The sequence below is a fragment of the Varroa destructor genome, unplaced genomic scaffold, assembly GCF_002443255.2.
Source record: "Varroa destructor unplaced genomic scaffold, Vdes_3.0 BEIS01000004.1, whole genome shotgun sequence".
In the NCBI taxonomy this organism is placed as follows: Eukaryota; Metazoa; Arthropoda; class Arachnida; order Mesostigmata; family Varroidae; genus Varroa; species Varroa destructor.
Window position 1 is genome coordinate 45875266 of NW_019211457.1, and position 16499 is coordinate 45891764.

General features: G+C 40.6%; 1 protein-coding gene across 5 annotated transcripts; it reads left to right on the top strand.

The window, feature by feature from the left end:
- Positions 1-602: 602 nt before the first annotated feature.
- On the top strand, positions 603-16341 carry LOC111248726 (sphingomyelin phosphodiesterase-like). Of its 5 annotated transcripts, none has more exons than XM_086988152.1 (11): positions 603-621; positions 1076-1196; positions 1518-1770; positions 7073-7276; positions 9334-9492; positions 10980-11300; positions 11910-12206; positions 12433-12692; positions 14614-14746; positions 15046-15272; positions 15693-16341. In XM_086988152.1, the coding sequence occupies exons 3-11, from the start codon at positions 1546-1548 to the stop codon at positions 15850-15852; spliced, it is 1986 nt and encodes a 661-aa protein (XP_086844278.1). In that variant the 5' UTR covers positions 603-621; positions 1076-1196; positions 1518-1545; the 3' UTR covers positions 15853-16341. The 5 variants fall into 5 exon arrangements, with proteins under 5 accessions (XP_086844278.1, XP_086844280.1, XP_086844279.1 ...); XM_086988154.1 differs by having other exon boundaries at positions 604-621; positions 1515-1770; XM_086988153.1 differs by lacking the exon at positions 603-621 and adding an exon at positions 766-979 and having other exon boundaries at positions 1515-1770.
- The last annotated feature ends 158 nt before the right edge of the window (positions 16342-16499 follow it).

Below are 16499 nucleotides of genomic sequence, written 5' to 3' on the forward strand. Positions count from 1 at the left end.
TATATCTTCGATTAAAGAATATGCGAAATAGATAAGGCCAACGCAGAAAAAAAGAGCAGAAGGCGTTGTCCCTTCCGTTATGCATCGTATTGACTGACAGTCTCCTTCATAACTGGTTGGCCGGTCACGTGTTTTCCAGCCATCAACATGAGTGTCGTCGATGACTTAATCGGCCTTGATGGCGCAGCATTGAAGCTGTTGTAACAAATTGTTCTCGCCAAGGTAGCGATGGTGGCAGACGCACGCCTCACCACTGCTTGCAGCGGTCACAGTAGCAGCGGGATTAGCAACCAGTGGATACCGATACAGACACGACTAGAGCTAGCGCCGGCCAGAGCTCATTCATTCGCCATAAGCAGCTAATTGGCTGACACATGGAGCTGTGCAGTCCGATGCTACATCGCGTTCGTGTGTTTACCCCGCCGTCATGGGTTTCGAACCGGTCACAACCGACAAGCAGCAATCTACAACTAGCTAATATCTAGTAATGGCTAGATGGATGAAATCCATGGCTCACGCAGCGCAAAACGATTTTCAGGTTATCATCAACGTCAACTAATGTCTCGCGTCTGTCTTGTGTAGATGACCGAGTCGATGGTATGCATGGTGGGACATAGACCAGTGAGTACTGCTGATCGTTTGCAGCTGTGCTGCAGTTCAATGTTGCGCTTTGGCGACTTGTTTGTTGTGTACATTAGTCAATGACGCACACATACACACACTCAAACACATGCACACAACACACGGGTGGACAGATGGACATACAGGCACAGACAAAGCCAAACGTTATTATTATCAAGGCTACGTTCAGGTTCAACGATAACAAGTCCTACGTGGCGTCTAGTCTAGTGGCTTTGTGTAATCGTCATTGTACGGCAGCTTCGTCTGGCCATACATTAGGAAAGAAAGAAGCCCAGAGCCACAATCTGCGTCGCTGTGCTAAACACGCAGTTAACACGCCAATTGTCCGTCTTTGCGGGTCTGTGACTGTTATACCTACCTGTGTTTGTATCTGTTGAGTGAAGTCTTCTTCATTGGGTTAAAGTTAATGTTGCTGGTTGCTTTTCAATGTCAGGCTGATCCGCTGCTGCTGCTGCCCCACCGTGAGACTGAGGCTCGCTGTCAAAATAGCCAGTTTTGGAAGAGGAGTACCATGAGGAGGCAGCGTACGACCTGTCTTCCTGTGCGAGCCTAAGGTCGGTTGACGAAGTAGTGTTTATGCCTGCTAAACAACGTCTGTGAAATGAAGCCGTTGTAGTGGTGTTAGCTACAAACGAAAACGTTCTTTTCATTGGTATAGAACAAATTAAGGTGGTAGAAATAATTTCATACTTAACAGCAGTGTTATTATCTGGGTAGAAAAGTAGATTGGACTCGTGCGACGGTGCACCGGTGTGGAAATGCGTGGTTCCTACTCGGGCCTTACGAGCAAATGCTAATATCAACAAACGGTTCCGTAATCACAGTCCCTGAAGACTGTTTCGCAACTAATCGTTTTTTGTGCGTGCCCACAGTAGAAGACAGAACGGAGTGAACTCGAAAAAGATGACGTGGATGAAGCACGCGGTGCCCGCTGGACTGGCATTTGTTATCTTTTTACCGCTGTTAGCTGTTCTGAAATACAACAAGCCAACAGAGCAGTTTCATATCAAGGCACGGAGAGTGGCCGATTTCCAAAATGCTATGGAGAATGCAATCTATATGGATCAGAACCGCGAAAATGAGCTTGGCGACGTGATCAATGCCTTACAGACACTTAACGTTAACACGGTTGGTACTCCTTTACCATTAGAAAAAAGAACTCTAAAAGAAACCTAGCTAGTCATCTAATAGAATTTAGTTTTTACGAGGAGTTTTTGGCTAAGATATTTAATACAGCGGGAAGTTGTAGAAATGTTTTTTTTCTATACTCTCTATGGTATGAAAAGTAATAGAAACAAACGTCAAATTATGAAGATATAGTATTATTGTGGATGAGTAATCTATATGTATACTGATTAATTTCTCTAGAAAAAAGTCTGTCCCGAGACATGAAATGACCAACGAATATCCTCTATTTAATCTAGAAATTTATGAGTAAGCATTTTGTTTCCATCACCAGCAAATTCGCCAGTTGGTCATCAATATAAATAGTGTTCGGCACCTCAAATATATAACACAATCTCTGTCTATACGTTTTGCATTTGAAAGGCGATAAGTCTGTACCATCGATATACTGCAAAAAGACGTCGCGTTTCAGTGTCTAGAGTCGATTGTCACACCGACGATTTACAATATGTCGTGCGATTTGGTGATCTCGATTTACTTAAATGCGCGCTATAAGACAAAGAAAAAGACGGACCTTATCTAAGCAAAAGGGAGCATGCTCATGCTTCGGAAAAACACCATAGACGAGTATGTGATTAGAACAGGGTTACTACTCAGAAACCTCTTCTTTAGACTGACGACACACTCGAAACCTTGAGCATAGCGGATATTTTCGGCGGAATCACGATTGCTCGTAAAGAAGGGATATGTCAGCAGGCCTAAGAAAACTAACACACCTGTATTGCAGTAAGCCGGTGTTGGTTAACCGAAACGGGCTGAAGCTGGTCGTCAGCTAGCCGCACAAGGGGCCAAATGGGTTTTCGCCCGAATCCCGGATCGTATAAAATGATGAGTCTAGATGTCAGCGGATATCTAAATTGCGCTGCTTCCGTTATTATAGTGAGGTTGCTGAAAGGGAATAGCTCGTACTTGGAATTGCCTTGAACAAGGTGTCATTAGCGGTGTGTTCTGTAGACCCCAACTGGCGAAGCTTTCTGGACAGAATGCAAGTCGTGCTCCGGCCATTGGCTAGCGTTGATAACGGTTGAAAACTTCAACTTCAATAATTGTCGAATCTGGTAATTATCGTCTTTCTGCTCATGGTTTTTGTCGAATTTATCAGACCAAGAAACGAGCTGGTTCAGGTTTATGACCGGCGACTTTCGATCTGCCTTCGGAGATGTTAGTCAGACTGGGGAAATTTTGAATGCCTTGCCCCTCTACATTACTCCGGTTAGTGTTTCTTCCAACCTTTATGGTTCGAGTTTTACGCCCGGTATCGTTGCTAGGCAGGCATCCCATCAGACAGATGGCTAGCATAGACAGACAGACTTCGTTTCGAGCTGGGGGCCAGCCATCTATTAAAATACCTGGCTACCGTCAGCGACACCGGACGTAGAACTCAACACAGAGGGTGGAAAATATTAGGCAGGAGCTCATTGTAGAATAGCCTACGCTAACTGTGCTGCTGAAGATTCTCCTAATTTGTAAACGAGAAAAGTAAAGAAGCCAAAAAAAACTTTCCACTAACATTACATGATTCACGGTCGTAAAAAATTTTTTTAAATCATAATCGCGTAACCGATGCGGACCAGCAGTGAAAAAGGTCAGATAGCGAAATCGTTTATTAGGTCAATCCCATTAAGCGTCTTATCTTTCGAAAACAGCCGATATTGATCTTTGGTTAAAAAAAAGTCCGTGTAGCAGAAACCAGATGCGTCGAAACAATTTCTTGATGTAATATTGCGCAGAAATAATTGCATTAAAGTAACATTGCCAAGAAAACGAAAACTTCAATGGTTGTTATAGGGCTTGTTTGGCAGTGCCACAGAACAAGATGATATCAGAATAATTACTAAGATGTCTAGTAACAATTGTATATATTATATTACATGATATGATTTTTCAGTCGGCTTGAGATCGATGGACGATCTGTGACGCCAAGTAACGCGAAACGCTACATCTGTTTTAGAACCAGTTTATGCTGCATTGATAGAAATACAGTATAATTCTTCCTTAACGATTACAAAGTGCTGTTAAATTGGCTACCACTGTATTAGTAAAATGGATACAGTTGTTTCTAAAAATTCGAATTTTTTAGCCCCCAGATGCCTGTAATTAAACATAACTGCAATTGGAAGACAAGTCCTCTTATCTTATCAACAAATCAGCATAAAAAAGTTCTGATAAGTATCAATGGATAGTGCTTAAACAATCAAATTTCAAATGAGCCGTATTAATACTGTCAATGGTCATCTGCATATTGTATAGTAAATCCTTTTTTGTCTGTCGGGATCAGAAACTGGATATGGGAAATTGTCACATGAGTTCTTGGTAAACAAGAACTTGCACAAACATCTAATCCTGTTAGATACAGTTGTCGGGAGCTGTCCAATGAAGTCTATGCAGGTCTATGTAGTTGCCCGCTCACTAGGCGTACATGTTTCAATGAAGACTTTGTATCAATAGAGCAGTACTAGAACTACTTTCAGAGCGATGTCGTTTTTCTTTCATCATGGCTATGGGCTTGATCGCTTCACCTGCTAGATATTTGAAAAGGTAATACGTTTTATGTCTCGCAGGCCCGTATAGAAGTAGCAGAGTAATAATTTTAGCAACTTTCGCTCGGCGATTTTACCCAAGGGGTTACTGGAACCCATTGTTTGCTATCCAAACTGTGGTACTATTCAACAGTGACCAGTAATCAAGAAAATCGATTGTGCCTAGTTATGATTACCTCATTTTTGTCAGGAATTGCACTGTCAATAAAAGAGCTTGAAGGGTGCTCTGACTATCTACAACTGTCGACATTTTGCCAACAAAAGTTGAGCAGTGTGACGATAGTCGATCCATTGACGCTTTCGCCTTGAACCAACTAGCTCTCTACTTTGTAGATGCTGCATATGTCTATTTACAAAACGAATGGATGATGGAATTACGAACCCTGATTCGCGTTAGGTTCGTCGGATATTTCGGCTGTCGATCAGATCGGTATGGATCGCACGGTTCAAGCCGAAGATTAAATTTACCTCATAATAAATAACTTAGCCCCCTGCTAGTATAAAGCATATCATGCACGATCTATTTAGTTGGGCGGTTCTCGGTCGTACACTGCTTGATAACTTAAAAGATAGTTTATCAAGTACGAATGCAACAGCTCATCGGCGAAACTACTGAAAAAGGACTTTCAATTATTTCGTCTCTATTTGTTTTTTTCAGCATCTCATCATTAGCAGCTTATCATGAAAAGCCATCACCGATATGCCCCTATACACAGTTCCTTTGGATCATGAATTTTACAGAACTCGCCCAGTGCTTCGACACAGAAAGGTAGACTCACAATTGAGTTCTATCGCCGGATCAAGTCGATTAATGCCAGCCACGTTTCAATTGCCGGACGACACCGTTACATAACAAATACGAAATAGCAAAGCTACAATACGGCCCTGCTGCGATAGCGCAGAAATATAGTGTGATTACTGTCATATTTTACAATGTAACGCTCCTACTCAATGTCGTAACAACATCGACATATCCCTGGGGGCCCCCGTATATCGGGGGTGTTACAGACACCGCTACTAGCACCAGCCTATGAAATCTTGTTGTCTTGTTGCTGTCCGGCTACAAAACCCTTTTACTCGGGCAATCAAAACTGCAGTCCATAGCGTTACAGTCGTTCAATGGCACTCCGGTCGCAATCCCAACACTATGCGATAGATCGCACACATAAGCCCGGCCGCCAACCTACGCCACAGTTGAGTAGAAAAATTACCTGCTTTTTACCTAGGTAGTTAGCACATGGTAAGCTAGCTTAACGCTGCCCAATGAGAATCAGTTTTTGCATAGCCGAGAACAACGTCCGCCCAGCTTCATGATCGTATTGGATTGAAACGGTTGTTGTTCATTGTCGATTTTGGCGGCATCTTTGGACGTTTAATATCTTTGCACTGAGATATCGGGAAGGAAGGCGTATAGATATCGGCGCAGCTTGGACAGCGCGGAGTGAAGAAGATGCGCAGTGTGGCATCCCCGTGGCGGACGCCGTATATTTGTCATTATTGACAGTTTGATATCATATTATAATATCCGGTATTGACTACCCGTGAAAATTAGCATCCGCTAGATGTAGGAAAGGTGCGACAAAATGGCCGCGAAGCTGCTTGAAATTATTATTTGGCGTTTGAGTCCATGGTTGTTGGCTGATGTGTTTGTAAAACCACAGTGGCTGTCCCGCGTCGTTTTACGCTACCAGGAATGTCTCGATACAAATACTCGTCGTATAAAGAACCGACACACCTATACTGACTAGGCGAATTGTCGAGTTCAAAAAACTATTTTACTGTAAGTTGTTATCCAAATGTAAGTTTACTATTGCCTAAAGCTACATAATGTGGCAATGTTTCGTGCCGCTAATACAGGATAACATAGATATATTCATTCAATTATTCTTAATTTTACCGCTTTACAGTCTGTGACGAAAACTGTGTTGAAGGGAACGATGCATCTTCATTATGATTTACCGACACATCCAAACCGATTCGGCGAATTCAGAAACAGAAAATATGTTACGTTCAAGTACCGCTTGATTACGTATCAATAGTTTCTGAAGGCTCATCTTCGTTGAATAATGGGTGATCGATAGTGTAATGAAGCCGACATGTTTACATAAATGTGCTCCTCTGATCGCTTTCACAACCTGAATTCGTTGTTTTTCTGTGTTAAGAAAACGATAATATCCAATCTTTCGTTTCCCTGGGTAGCATGATCTACTCGCAATTACAATATTTAAAACTTGTAGCAAGCGTACTAACTTGATATCCAGTAGCGGAAGAACCGCTTGTAAATTTCTATGGTAAACGAAAGGATCAAGCAAAAACGTAGTCTGAACTATTTGAGCCTAATTTTTTGCTGATTTCGTTATACAAAAGCGTCCAAAAAATGGCGCTAAACGATTCCAAAAGGGATGCCACAGAGAGGCTCGACCATTCGACAACGTCCGCCTTTTTCGCAGTTATCGAAAGGTCTGGGGACCGATATTTTGTCTTACAAAACGTTATCAGAGGCCAAAATACCTCACTAAACCAGTAACATAACATCAATTTGCTTTACAAAAAAAAAAAAATGGAAAAAAGTAATTCGTTTTTCGTTTTAATAGATCTTCTTATTGAAATTCAATCTCAGTCTACACTCTAGGTGTATCTTGACTGAGCTTTTCCTTTAACCAGGCGTATAACTAACTGTTCTTTCTTTCGGTATGTTATTGCAGATTCTCAACACTACAGACACAGGTGTGACTACGAACGAAACGTGCAAAACGTGCTTCACACTGTTTCGTTCTGCAAGGGTAGCTATGACACAATTCACGCGGCGCGAGTTAAAAAAGATGAGCGCGTTAGCGTGTTCCATTTTTGCGGCCGACCTCGTCAGCCCTGACATTTGCCAAGGCCTCATTGATCAGTACCTCGACTCGGTAAGGACGCATGCATTCACTGAAGCTGTACTAGCTTCGATTTCATTCCAGACAATCGTCGGATAGTTTTTGCGGACTCTAATAAAAAAAATAAAGGATTATATATCTGTCCTGTGGACAAATAATTGTGTGAGTTTGCGATGACGACGATTGTCGAAGATACTGTTCACTGATAAAGTTCCACTTGCCTCTGGGTGTCCGCGCAACGATTCTAGCCGAAAATGGGCTTTGATTTCAGAAAACGGCGCAGCCAACTAAATACAGCATAAAACAGTTTTCAGACTAACACAAACACAATACGACGTATGGCGTCTATACAGGTTGTATTCTTTTTCACGTTACGTTGCTAAGTGAAATGAATACGCTTACTACGACGACTATAATGAAGTGGACAAGGGTAGCTAGGCCCTGATTCTTTCTGTACATGCAGCCTACGTGAGAGTGGTACGCTCTGAATACGTGCATGAGGTTGCTCTCAAAGGAACAATCATGACGTTAGTAGGGTGCTTACGTTCGGTGCTGAGAAATCTAAAACAAAGCCAGGTTACTGCTGACCGTTGGCATACGCGCAGTGAGTTAGGCCGTCGTAGTATCGGCAAAATTGGACGAATTGTTTCGAAAGCAGATGACAGCGGACGAATGGTTGCACTTCAGTTGAGCGTCGATAGATAACCTATAATACAAGCATTCAATCCACAAGTTTGTAACGGCGAATGGTATTAACAGTGTCGGAAGTGTCGGCAAACGCTGCTACGGAACGGCGCCCATCAGTTCGTTTACCGATATAGCAAAGGGTGAATATCGCACGTTTGATGCCGACGCAAATCTACTACGTTAGGTGCCCTAGCATAAAAAGTAAAGTAATCGTTTTTATGTGTTAAGTAGGCTAAGCTCAAGCATCATTTGGATAGGTACCATCTCAATGCAAATATAGAAGAGCTTATTGAATATTGTCGATAAAGTTTCTGGCAAGCATTCGAACTCGTTCATATCTCAGAAGTTTATGTGAAGTTTTCTAAATTGCGAAACCTTCAAATGCGGCGGGAATCATTTGTTTTTCGATCAGTATATAATACACGTAGGTGGTGTTTTTGCTTTCTAGGGTAGTAGATGGAAAAGAGTTGCATCGCGCCCCTTCCTGATTCAGAAGTTAAATGCACATTTTGACGTATTTATTTACGAGGATAATTATCGTATAATATAAAATTGTGCCATATATAGTGGCAAAATAAATAGTCTCGCTAACTTCGAGCTATTTTGGGTCAATTGGTCATCAATTTCGTGTTTAGAGTAGTCACAGTTGCCCCACATGTTATACGTAATCTGAACAGATGTCTTTAAAGTCACATTTAGCTGTTGGCGTTGATTGCACAACTCTGCTTTTTGCCCTTCTGGGTAATTTTCGAAAGCCGTTGACCTTATGCCTTACACCAGCATCATCCGTTACAGACCCATAGCAAAGCGTAGCGATTGACCAATTGTGGTGACAATATTTACGCTATACCTAATTCTAATTGAACGACAGCGTCAGAAGCCGCGATACATGTAGCTCACATTCAGTTTTTGACCGAATGAAATCGATTATTTTGAGACTTATATGCAACTTCCAATACGACTTAATATCAATCAACTTAGATGTACGCAAAGCTGGTCGTTTTATTGATCTGTTGCTGGTATGAATATATACAGTAAAGTCGACAACGAAAACACTAAATATAATTTACTTAGGAAAATGTATGGCTTATTACTTAGCTTATTGTATGAATAAATACCAAACACGTCCGTCTGGAAGATCTGCAAGTTCGATCGATAACTTCTAGATCTGTCATTTAAAGAAGTTCAGCACTTGAAACCTATCCGGAGACCCAAGCGAAAGACTATAACTGAGGCTTATGTGTGTCGAAATTCATTCAGTCCGCAAGTAAACTCTTAGATATAGTCTAGGTCCTTTAAAACGATTTAGCAGCTTATTAGGTGTGTGAAATTATACTGATCATCTGTTTTGCTTCGTATTAATGATTTTCTGTGTACGTGTATCCATTTCTGGGTTCCACCAGGTATATAACATTGCCGAACGCGTATTCGCAGCAAAGATGAGCCAAAGTGACATTTGTGGTTTGATGTTTGGTCCCACCTGTGGACCAGTGACCGCAAAACAACACACCTGGAAAGTAAACCTGCCCAAGAAGCTTCGTATGGGCGCAAAAACGAATCAAGTAAGTGATCTCAGTCGTAATGTTCCTATTACATAACCGCTGGCCAAATTTATTTCTTTCTCCTAAACTAGAGTGCAATAGCGAGTTCAGAATAAATTCGAAATATGCATTAGCTGATTAGGTTATCGTTAACGAGCAACGCCCGTCTTGTTGTTTCCTCGCGCGGCTTTTGCGACGCAGGTCGGACCTGGAACTCAGGGAAACTTAGTGAGGAAATTTGAAACCAAGCGTAGCTGGCCTTCGTTTTATGCTGAGAAGAGCCATCAGTCGTCTGAAGCAATCCTTAACGTAGGCAGCACTTAGCGTAAAACTAATTTCTTTAGGTCCAACCCTCGAGACATCTATAAATTTAATAGGCTTGTCTATGAGACCCAATCAATGGTGATAGAATCAGATGAGACATAACCTAGTCATGACAGCTATCTATTTGAAGCGCATTCAAACATACAGTGTGAATATAAATTCTGCCAAAATCAAAACCTGTGTGTTATAACTAGCATGAAAACTTGGCATCTCTGTTCCTTACGCAGTCTTTCTGACAAGTACTTTCTCCCCTCTTGACGTCCCCGGTCAGTTCTCCAATTTATGCTGTCTGATTGTGAGAATATGGATAGGTTCCTTTTTCGAACACCGACACCAAACATCTAGCAGAGTTTGTATCTATGATGAGGCTGCTGACAATAAAACACGTATGGAGCCACATGATAGATTTTAGCCCGAAAATTACAGTCTTTCATGAAGTTGAACTTCGTACGTAAGTCTTACATCGATAAGATACTACTTACTCGTCGTTGCCATCGGTTAGGCGTCAAATTGTCATTGCTAATCTCATTAGTAAAATTGTTTCTCTACTAACTAGCGTCCACAGATAAATACTTTGATGAAACAGCGTAAACGTTGCCTATCTGCTAAATCGTCGCCCTAAAAGGTTGCGGTTGTTATTGATTAAAACAAACAAAACAAAACTAGTTAGCGATGTCTGAACAGATTCTGTGACAGTTATTAGCGGCTCACGGCGTTAAAGCTAATTCATGGCCAACCTTTTCAAAGGTATAAAAAATATATTAGAACGCAAGCCTCTAAGGCAATTTCAGAAGTAGAGATTATAGTATTCACGTTGCCAACGGTAACCAAACGTGGTACCTACTAGTTCTGATGATAAATTTATGTAAGTGTGTATTTGAATAACAAGCAGTGCACCAATATCGAGAACCTTAGTTCTAGCGGGAATTTTAAACGCGGGCAGTAATCTTCCGCAGCAACGTCTCGCTGCTTGCATTAATGCCGCTGACACCATTCGAGAATATCGAGATACTATGGAGCGTACTACTTTACTGATAGTACAGAAAAAGAGATTTCCATATATAAGACTATAAACGTATGCGCGTCCTTAAATGTTAGATAAACATACGATGATCGTTCGACTTAAATTAAACAAACACTAAAAGTATGTGCGTCTTTCTCTACAAAACGAAAAACGTTGCCAGACTTCTGCAACAATGAAGATTCTACATATATCCGATATCCATTATGATCCACGCTATCGTCAAGGGGCCATAGCCCAGTGTGACCGGCCTCTTTGCTGTCGGGAGCTGCCCGAACAGCAGAACCCGGAATCGAACTTGCTACCATTGGTAATTTCAACGGAATCGTCGAGTCTGAGCAACAAAAATGCCGAGAATCAGGCGGTCCGAATCAGTACGGAGGTTTCGATGTTAGCAGGCCATTTTGGTGATACACGTCACTGCGATATGCCGCTCGAGACGATCGAAAGCCTCGTCAACGATGCCGTCAGCATTACCGATAAGGTTTGATATATATACATATAATTCATGCTTGTTTAATCTGCGTGAGCTTGTAGCTAATTACGTGAACACTGTAAAGAAAACGAGAAATAACTCGGGAGCGTGTATAACATTTGTGCTGATAATTGAGCTATAGTTATGAAGTGAATTAATCTTCGATGGTTACTCGACTTCCTCATCAACATGGCGTCTTCTTGCCAAATAATACTCAGAAAGAAATTTACTAGGTTCATAGCATCATACTTGTTATGGATAACTTCTTTGTAGTAATTTAGAGCATTCTATTTTTTCTTTGTTTTTGATACATAATATGAGTTCACAGATAAGTTGCTTTTCTCTAAGGACATTCTCTATCTGATTTTCCATTCGTTTTTACTAGTAGCATACCTTTATTATTAATACGATTAATTACCGCAGTATACCTGATCAGATCTTACTTCTGTCGGAAGAGCAAATTTTATCTATAAAAATATAGAAAACCTTACTTTACGTATCTCACTAGACAACCTTCACCGTAAATTTACGAGCTTAACGGGTTTGTACCTGCGCGCGTAGTGCCAATCAAATCCAATTACGCCTGCGTCATTTTTTCTAACATCTCGACCTTACCAGATATCTCACGTTTACCTGACGGGCGACATCCCACCGCACGATGTGTGGAAATCGAATAAAACGGAATACTGGAACATTACACGGACGGTCTATCAGTTGTTAGCCGATAAGTTGAGTTTTGACGTGCCAGTATTTCCTGCCGTGGGAAATCACGAGGCTGTACCTCCGAATCTATTTTCTACTGAGACTAGCAATAAAACCTTCCGACAATCGCTTCCCACTGTCAAAACTTTAGAGCTCTACGAAAGCTTAGCGGATATTTGGCAGGCCTGGCTTGCTGATGAGCAACTGGTTACGGTACGTTCTCGCACGTATTTGATAGTTCTATAAATACAATCAATGAAGTAGTGAAAGATTTAGCACTGCAGCAGGTAATGCCCTATAGCTCAGTAAAACTGAGCGACAAATTCTTTGCCTATTATTCTCAATTTTTCTTAGGTTGAACAACTTCTTTGACGTCAATTGATTTTCATACGGGGCGCAAATTTTACGATATCAAAAATGGTTCTGCCTGTTCTTCCAGGTGCGCCGCGGCGGCTTTTACGCCAAAACAGTTTCGCCTGCATTAAAAGTGATTTCGTTAAACACTAATATGTGTTACTACCTCAATTTATGGCTGTTAGCCGATTCTCGCGATCCTGCAGGACAGCTTGCGTGGTTAGTGCGAGAGCTCGCTGACAGCGAAGGACGAGGTCAATTCGTCCATATTCTTGGTCATGTGCCCCCTTCAAGTTTCGATTGCATCTACACGTGGAGTGAACAGTTCCTGAGAATCGTCCAAAGGTAGGAAAGATTCATCTCTCTCTATCAAAAAGCCAGATATAGTCTACTTTATAAATGTTTTGTGTCAGATAACAGTATACATGAAATTCTAACTAACTAGCTCGCAACTAGATTCATAATTAAAATATATGGACCTCTTACTGTACAACCAAAATTTCGGTAATGATGAGCTACATTTGCCTAATAGCATAAATTCGAGCGCATAGATTTGCCATAAAAAACTCTTAAGAACTAAGACTGATTGTGGTAGATGGATAATTGTCTAGATGTTTATAATAATTTTGACTTGTGAGTGGATTAATATGTGATTAGTCCATGTTGGAACTTCTACTTTACATAAATTCGTGAAGTCACTTTGACCAAAACAATTTCGTAGTAAGGGCCGTAAGTTTTCAGGTGATCACAATCACCATGGTATTTGTCGTAGCAAGTTATGTCACAGGCAGATTTTTTTCGTTTGAAAACAAGGCCAGTGCGTTCGCATCGACCCGCTTATATCGAGCAATTATGCGCAAAAACAGATCACAGAAAATGCTGATATTTTACCCTCATTAAGCCGTGCGTCATACGTGCAGTAGACTCCATGGATCGCGTCGTTGATTCCGTATTCTCCTGATCAAATGCACCCAGAACGATTAAAGCGTGTATACAGTGTTAAGCAAAAAAATATACAGTACCTGATTAGTATGCAAAAGCACGACATCATTTCCGCACAGAAATAAAACAAAGTTCATAAACTTGATATGCATTGACCTGAACAGACATGTTTATTAAATTAAAAGTTATCACATCGTTCGAAGCCATAATATTCCATTAATGCAATTATTCATTTATTTAGAGTGATAATATGACAAAGATTCATTCCATTCATAAGGAGAAGATATATACGTCACATAGGAAAATAGGTTATCTAAGAAACCGAAAATCTGAAAAACTAACTTCAAATATTTTTTGTGTTTGGGAAATAATTTTATAAAAAAAAATATTTTTTTTCAAATTTAAATACACCTTTATTCGAAAGTAAGGGCATAACGAAGTAATGCAAACGTATTGCTATTACACCAATATGTGCAGTTCACGTTACAAAAACATTTATTAATAGGCTCTGAGCCGGCGACCTCGTGCAATTTGCATTCGTACCGCTTCGTAAATTATCCGTAGGAATAAAAACAAGCATCTCAGTGCTAGCTTACGCCGTCCGTAATACAGTTCTGCTTCTTTCCATAGTGAGCTGCAATGCTTTTGTTAGAAATGGCCGTGCTTGCTTGTGAAAGTAATACTGCATTTGAATGGAACCGACTGAAGTCAACGTATGACACCCTCTTCTACTGTCATCATTGGGAGCTGGTGCGGCATTTGTGAGGTTCCGAAAGGTTCCTTAATATAAGCTTCGACGGATCTGCAAACACCAACAAAAACTGTCTTGAAGACCCAACTTCTTTTTCTGGATAAATCTTGATCGGCTCTTTTCTAATGGCGAGGATCGGTGTTTCCTACATTTGTTTATGTCACAAAATAGCACGCTTATGTTTCTGCACGAAAACTGAGATTCTTGCGAACTCGACCTCTTCTAAACATAGAATAAAGCTCTTTGTGAACGTTTTCATTACACCTAATACAGGTGCGCAGGTAACGTATATGCTTCATCTTCATGCGGCCGCGATTATCTTTATTACTTCGATTGATCATTACAGCAGTACTTCACTAATACATATCGCTTGCGAAATATGCTCGTCACAGTTCAATAACATGTTTTAAGTTAATATATTTTCAGGTTTTGGTTGTGAACTCATTTGATGATTGACTATAGAAATTACGTTATCTTGAAATCATCCTTTAGCTCGAGTTCTGCTATTGACGCCTATAGAGTATACAAAATATACAATAAACATTTCTTGCGATTATCGATCTCATTTTTCAGATTTAATTCAACGATTACCGGTCAATTTTATGGACACACACATTTCGACCAGTTTAACATGTTTTATAGCGAAGACCGCTCGACGCCAGTCGGAGTAGCTTTCATTGCCCCCAGCGCAACCTCTTATACCTATGTAAGCCTCGCTTTTGGAGGGACAACATATTAATTGGTGTATGTTACACTGATAACCATGCAAATCGTTCCCGGCATCTACTGGTGACTGCTATTTACACCGTTTAGACTCGGTACCATACGAAAGGCCCGTGGGAGTTCAGAGTCAAATTTTTACCCTGTTCCATGTCTATAAATATTTGTTAGAATATATGGTAACAATAATAATTAAAACGGTATTGAATCATATTTTTTTCTTTCGTCTTAGAACAATGTCAGCTAAGACCGATCTTCATTTCGGTTGTTGTTTTATCTCGTTAGGTTAATCCTGCGTACAAACTCTACACATATCGCAGCGAAGGTGTACTGTATAACTCTACAACTCGATCATTTGATCTGGCGATGGCAAATTCCAAAGGGTCAATTAACTGGCAGGCGGAATATGATGTACTGGGCGCATTCGGAATCGACGATCTTAGTCCATCAAGTATGGATTACTTGTCGAAAAAGCTTAACAACGATCTGGAATCGTTTAATGCGTACTTCAGGTAGGGGATGCTAAAGTAGAACACGACAGCTCGCAGTAACGAAAACAATGTCATTGAAACCTATCTATCGTCGGCCTTTTTAAACGCGATTTGCTTCCGATTTCATACAGCTGAGAAGAGAGGCACCAATCAAAATGATGGTGGGGCTCTGGCAGAGACGCAGCGAGGCTAAGTTTACTTTTTTTCCAGTGCCCGATTTCTTGACTGTTTCTCTCTCTCAGTAGTTGTTATCCCGCGCACTTTAAAAAGAGCAAAAGAAGGAAAGCAACACCAATTTGAAAGACGTAGCACTTGACTTAACTATTGTTGGTAGGTCGTTCTTGCTTAATCCTTTACTTAGCATCATACAAAATGGACCTTGTACGATTATGCAAACGAACTAAAAGTTCGAATTTCTATTATGATGCTGCTGTTACATAGGTTTTATCATCGAAACAGCTCACACAGCCATTGGGCCAATTGTACAGAAACCTGTAGGTCGAACATCGTTGCAGCAACAGCGACCGACGTTCACCACCAAGGGGCAGCGCGATTTGTGCGACAGAAAATCGACCTTTTGGATTTAGCTTGTAGAAAATAACTTATTCTAATTGTTGTGTATTAGTACTGTTAAGATTAATATTATTGTTATTATGCTTATTATTATTATTGTATCATAGCTCTCTTTCCTTGTATAATTATATTATCTGCAAAAATGCGCATATATATATGTCTGTTCATATGTAAGTATTTCAAGCTTTTTATGTAGCACTATAGCGGAAATACACTGATTATTTAGACATGTGACAGCGTTTCTCAGACAATGTATATTGAGTTCTCAAGTAAACGATAGATTTACGCGTCGCGTTAAGGGACATAATTACTGTCCCAAACTTAGCCGAACCAGGATTAATCCTAACAATGAACTTAACTGTGCGCACCGTATGCAATGCTTGCCTTTTATTAAGTGCTTACATGTATGGGCTATTATCTTGGATTATAATGGGGGGTGAATATACCAATGTGTGAGGGCAGCTTTAACAGATAAACAAAAGAAAGAACAAATATAGGCTGTATCTTAGAGAATGTACTTATGGTGTTTTTATTCATAGCCGCTAGTTTTACTATGAGAGTAACACTTTGCAAACGCGTAGATACTTGGACGTTCTCACTTTTTGCTACAGCACTTTAAAAATACACAAAATAATATTAGCCCACTCGTTATGTGTTGCCAGTTTAAAAAATTAT

Bases quoted from the DNA above. Each gene is read 5' to 3' on its own strand.
- LOC111248726 (XM_086988152.1), top strand. From the start codon at position 1,546: ATGACGTGGATGAAGCACGCGGTGCCCGCTGGACTGGCATTTGTTATC. The intron at 11,301-11,909 runs GTTTGATATATA...CGACCTTACCAG, and splicing joins CCGTCAGCATTACCGATAAG to ATATCTCACGTTTACCTGAC. The intron at 15,273-15,692 runs GTAGGGGATGCT...GCTGTTACATAG, and splicing joins TCGTTTAATGCGTACTTCAG to GTTTTATCATCGAAACAGCT.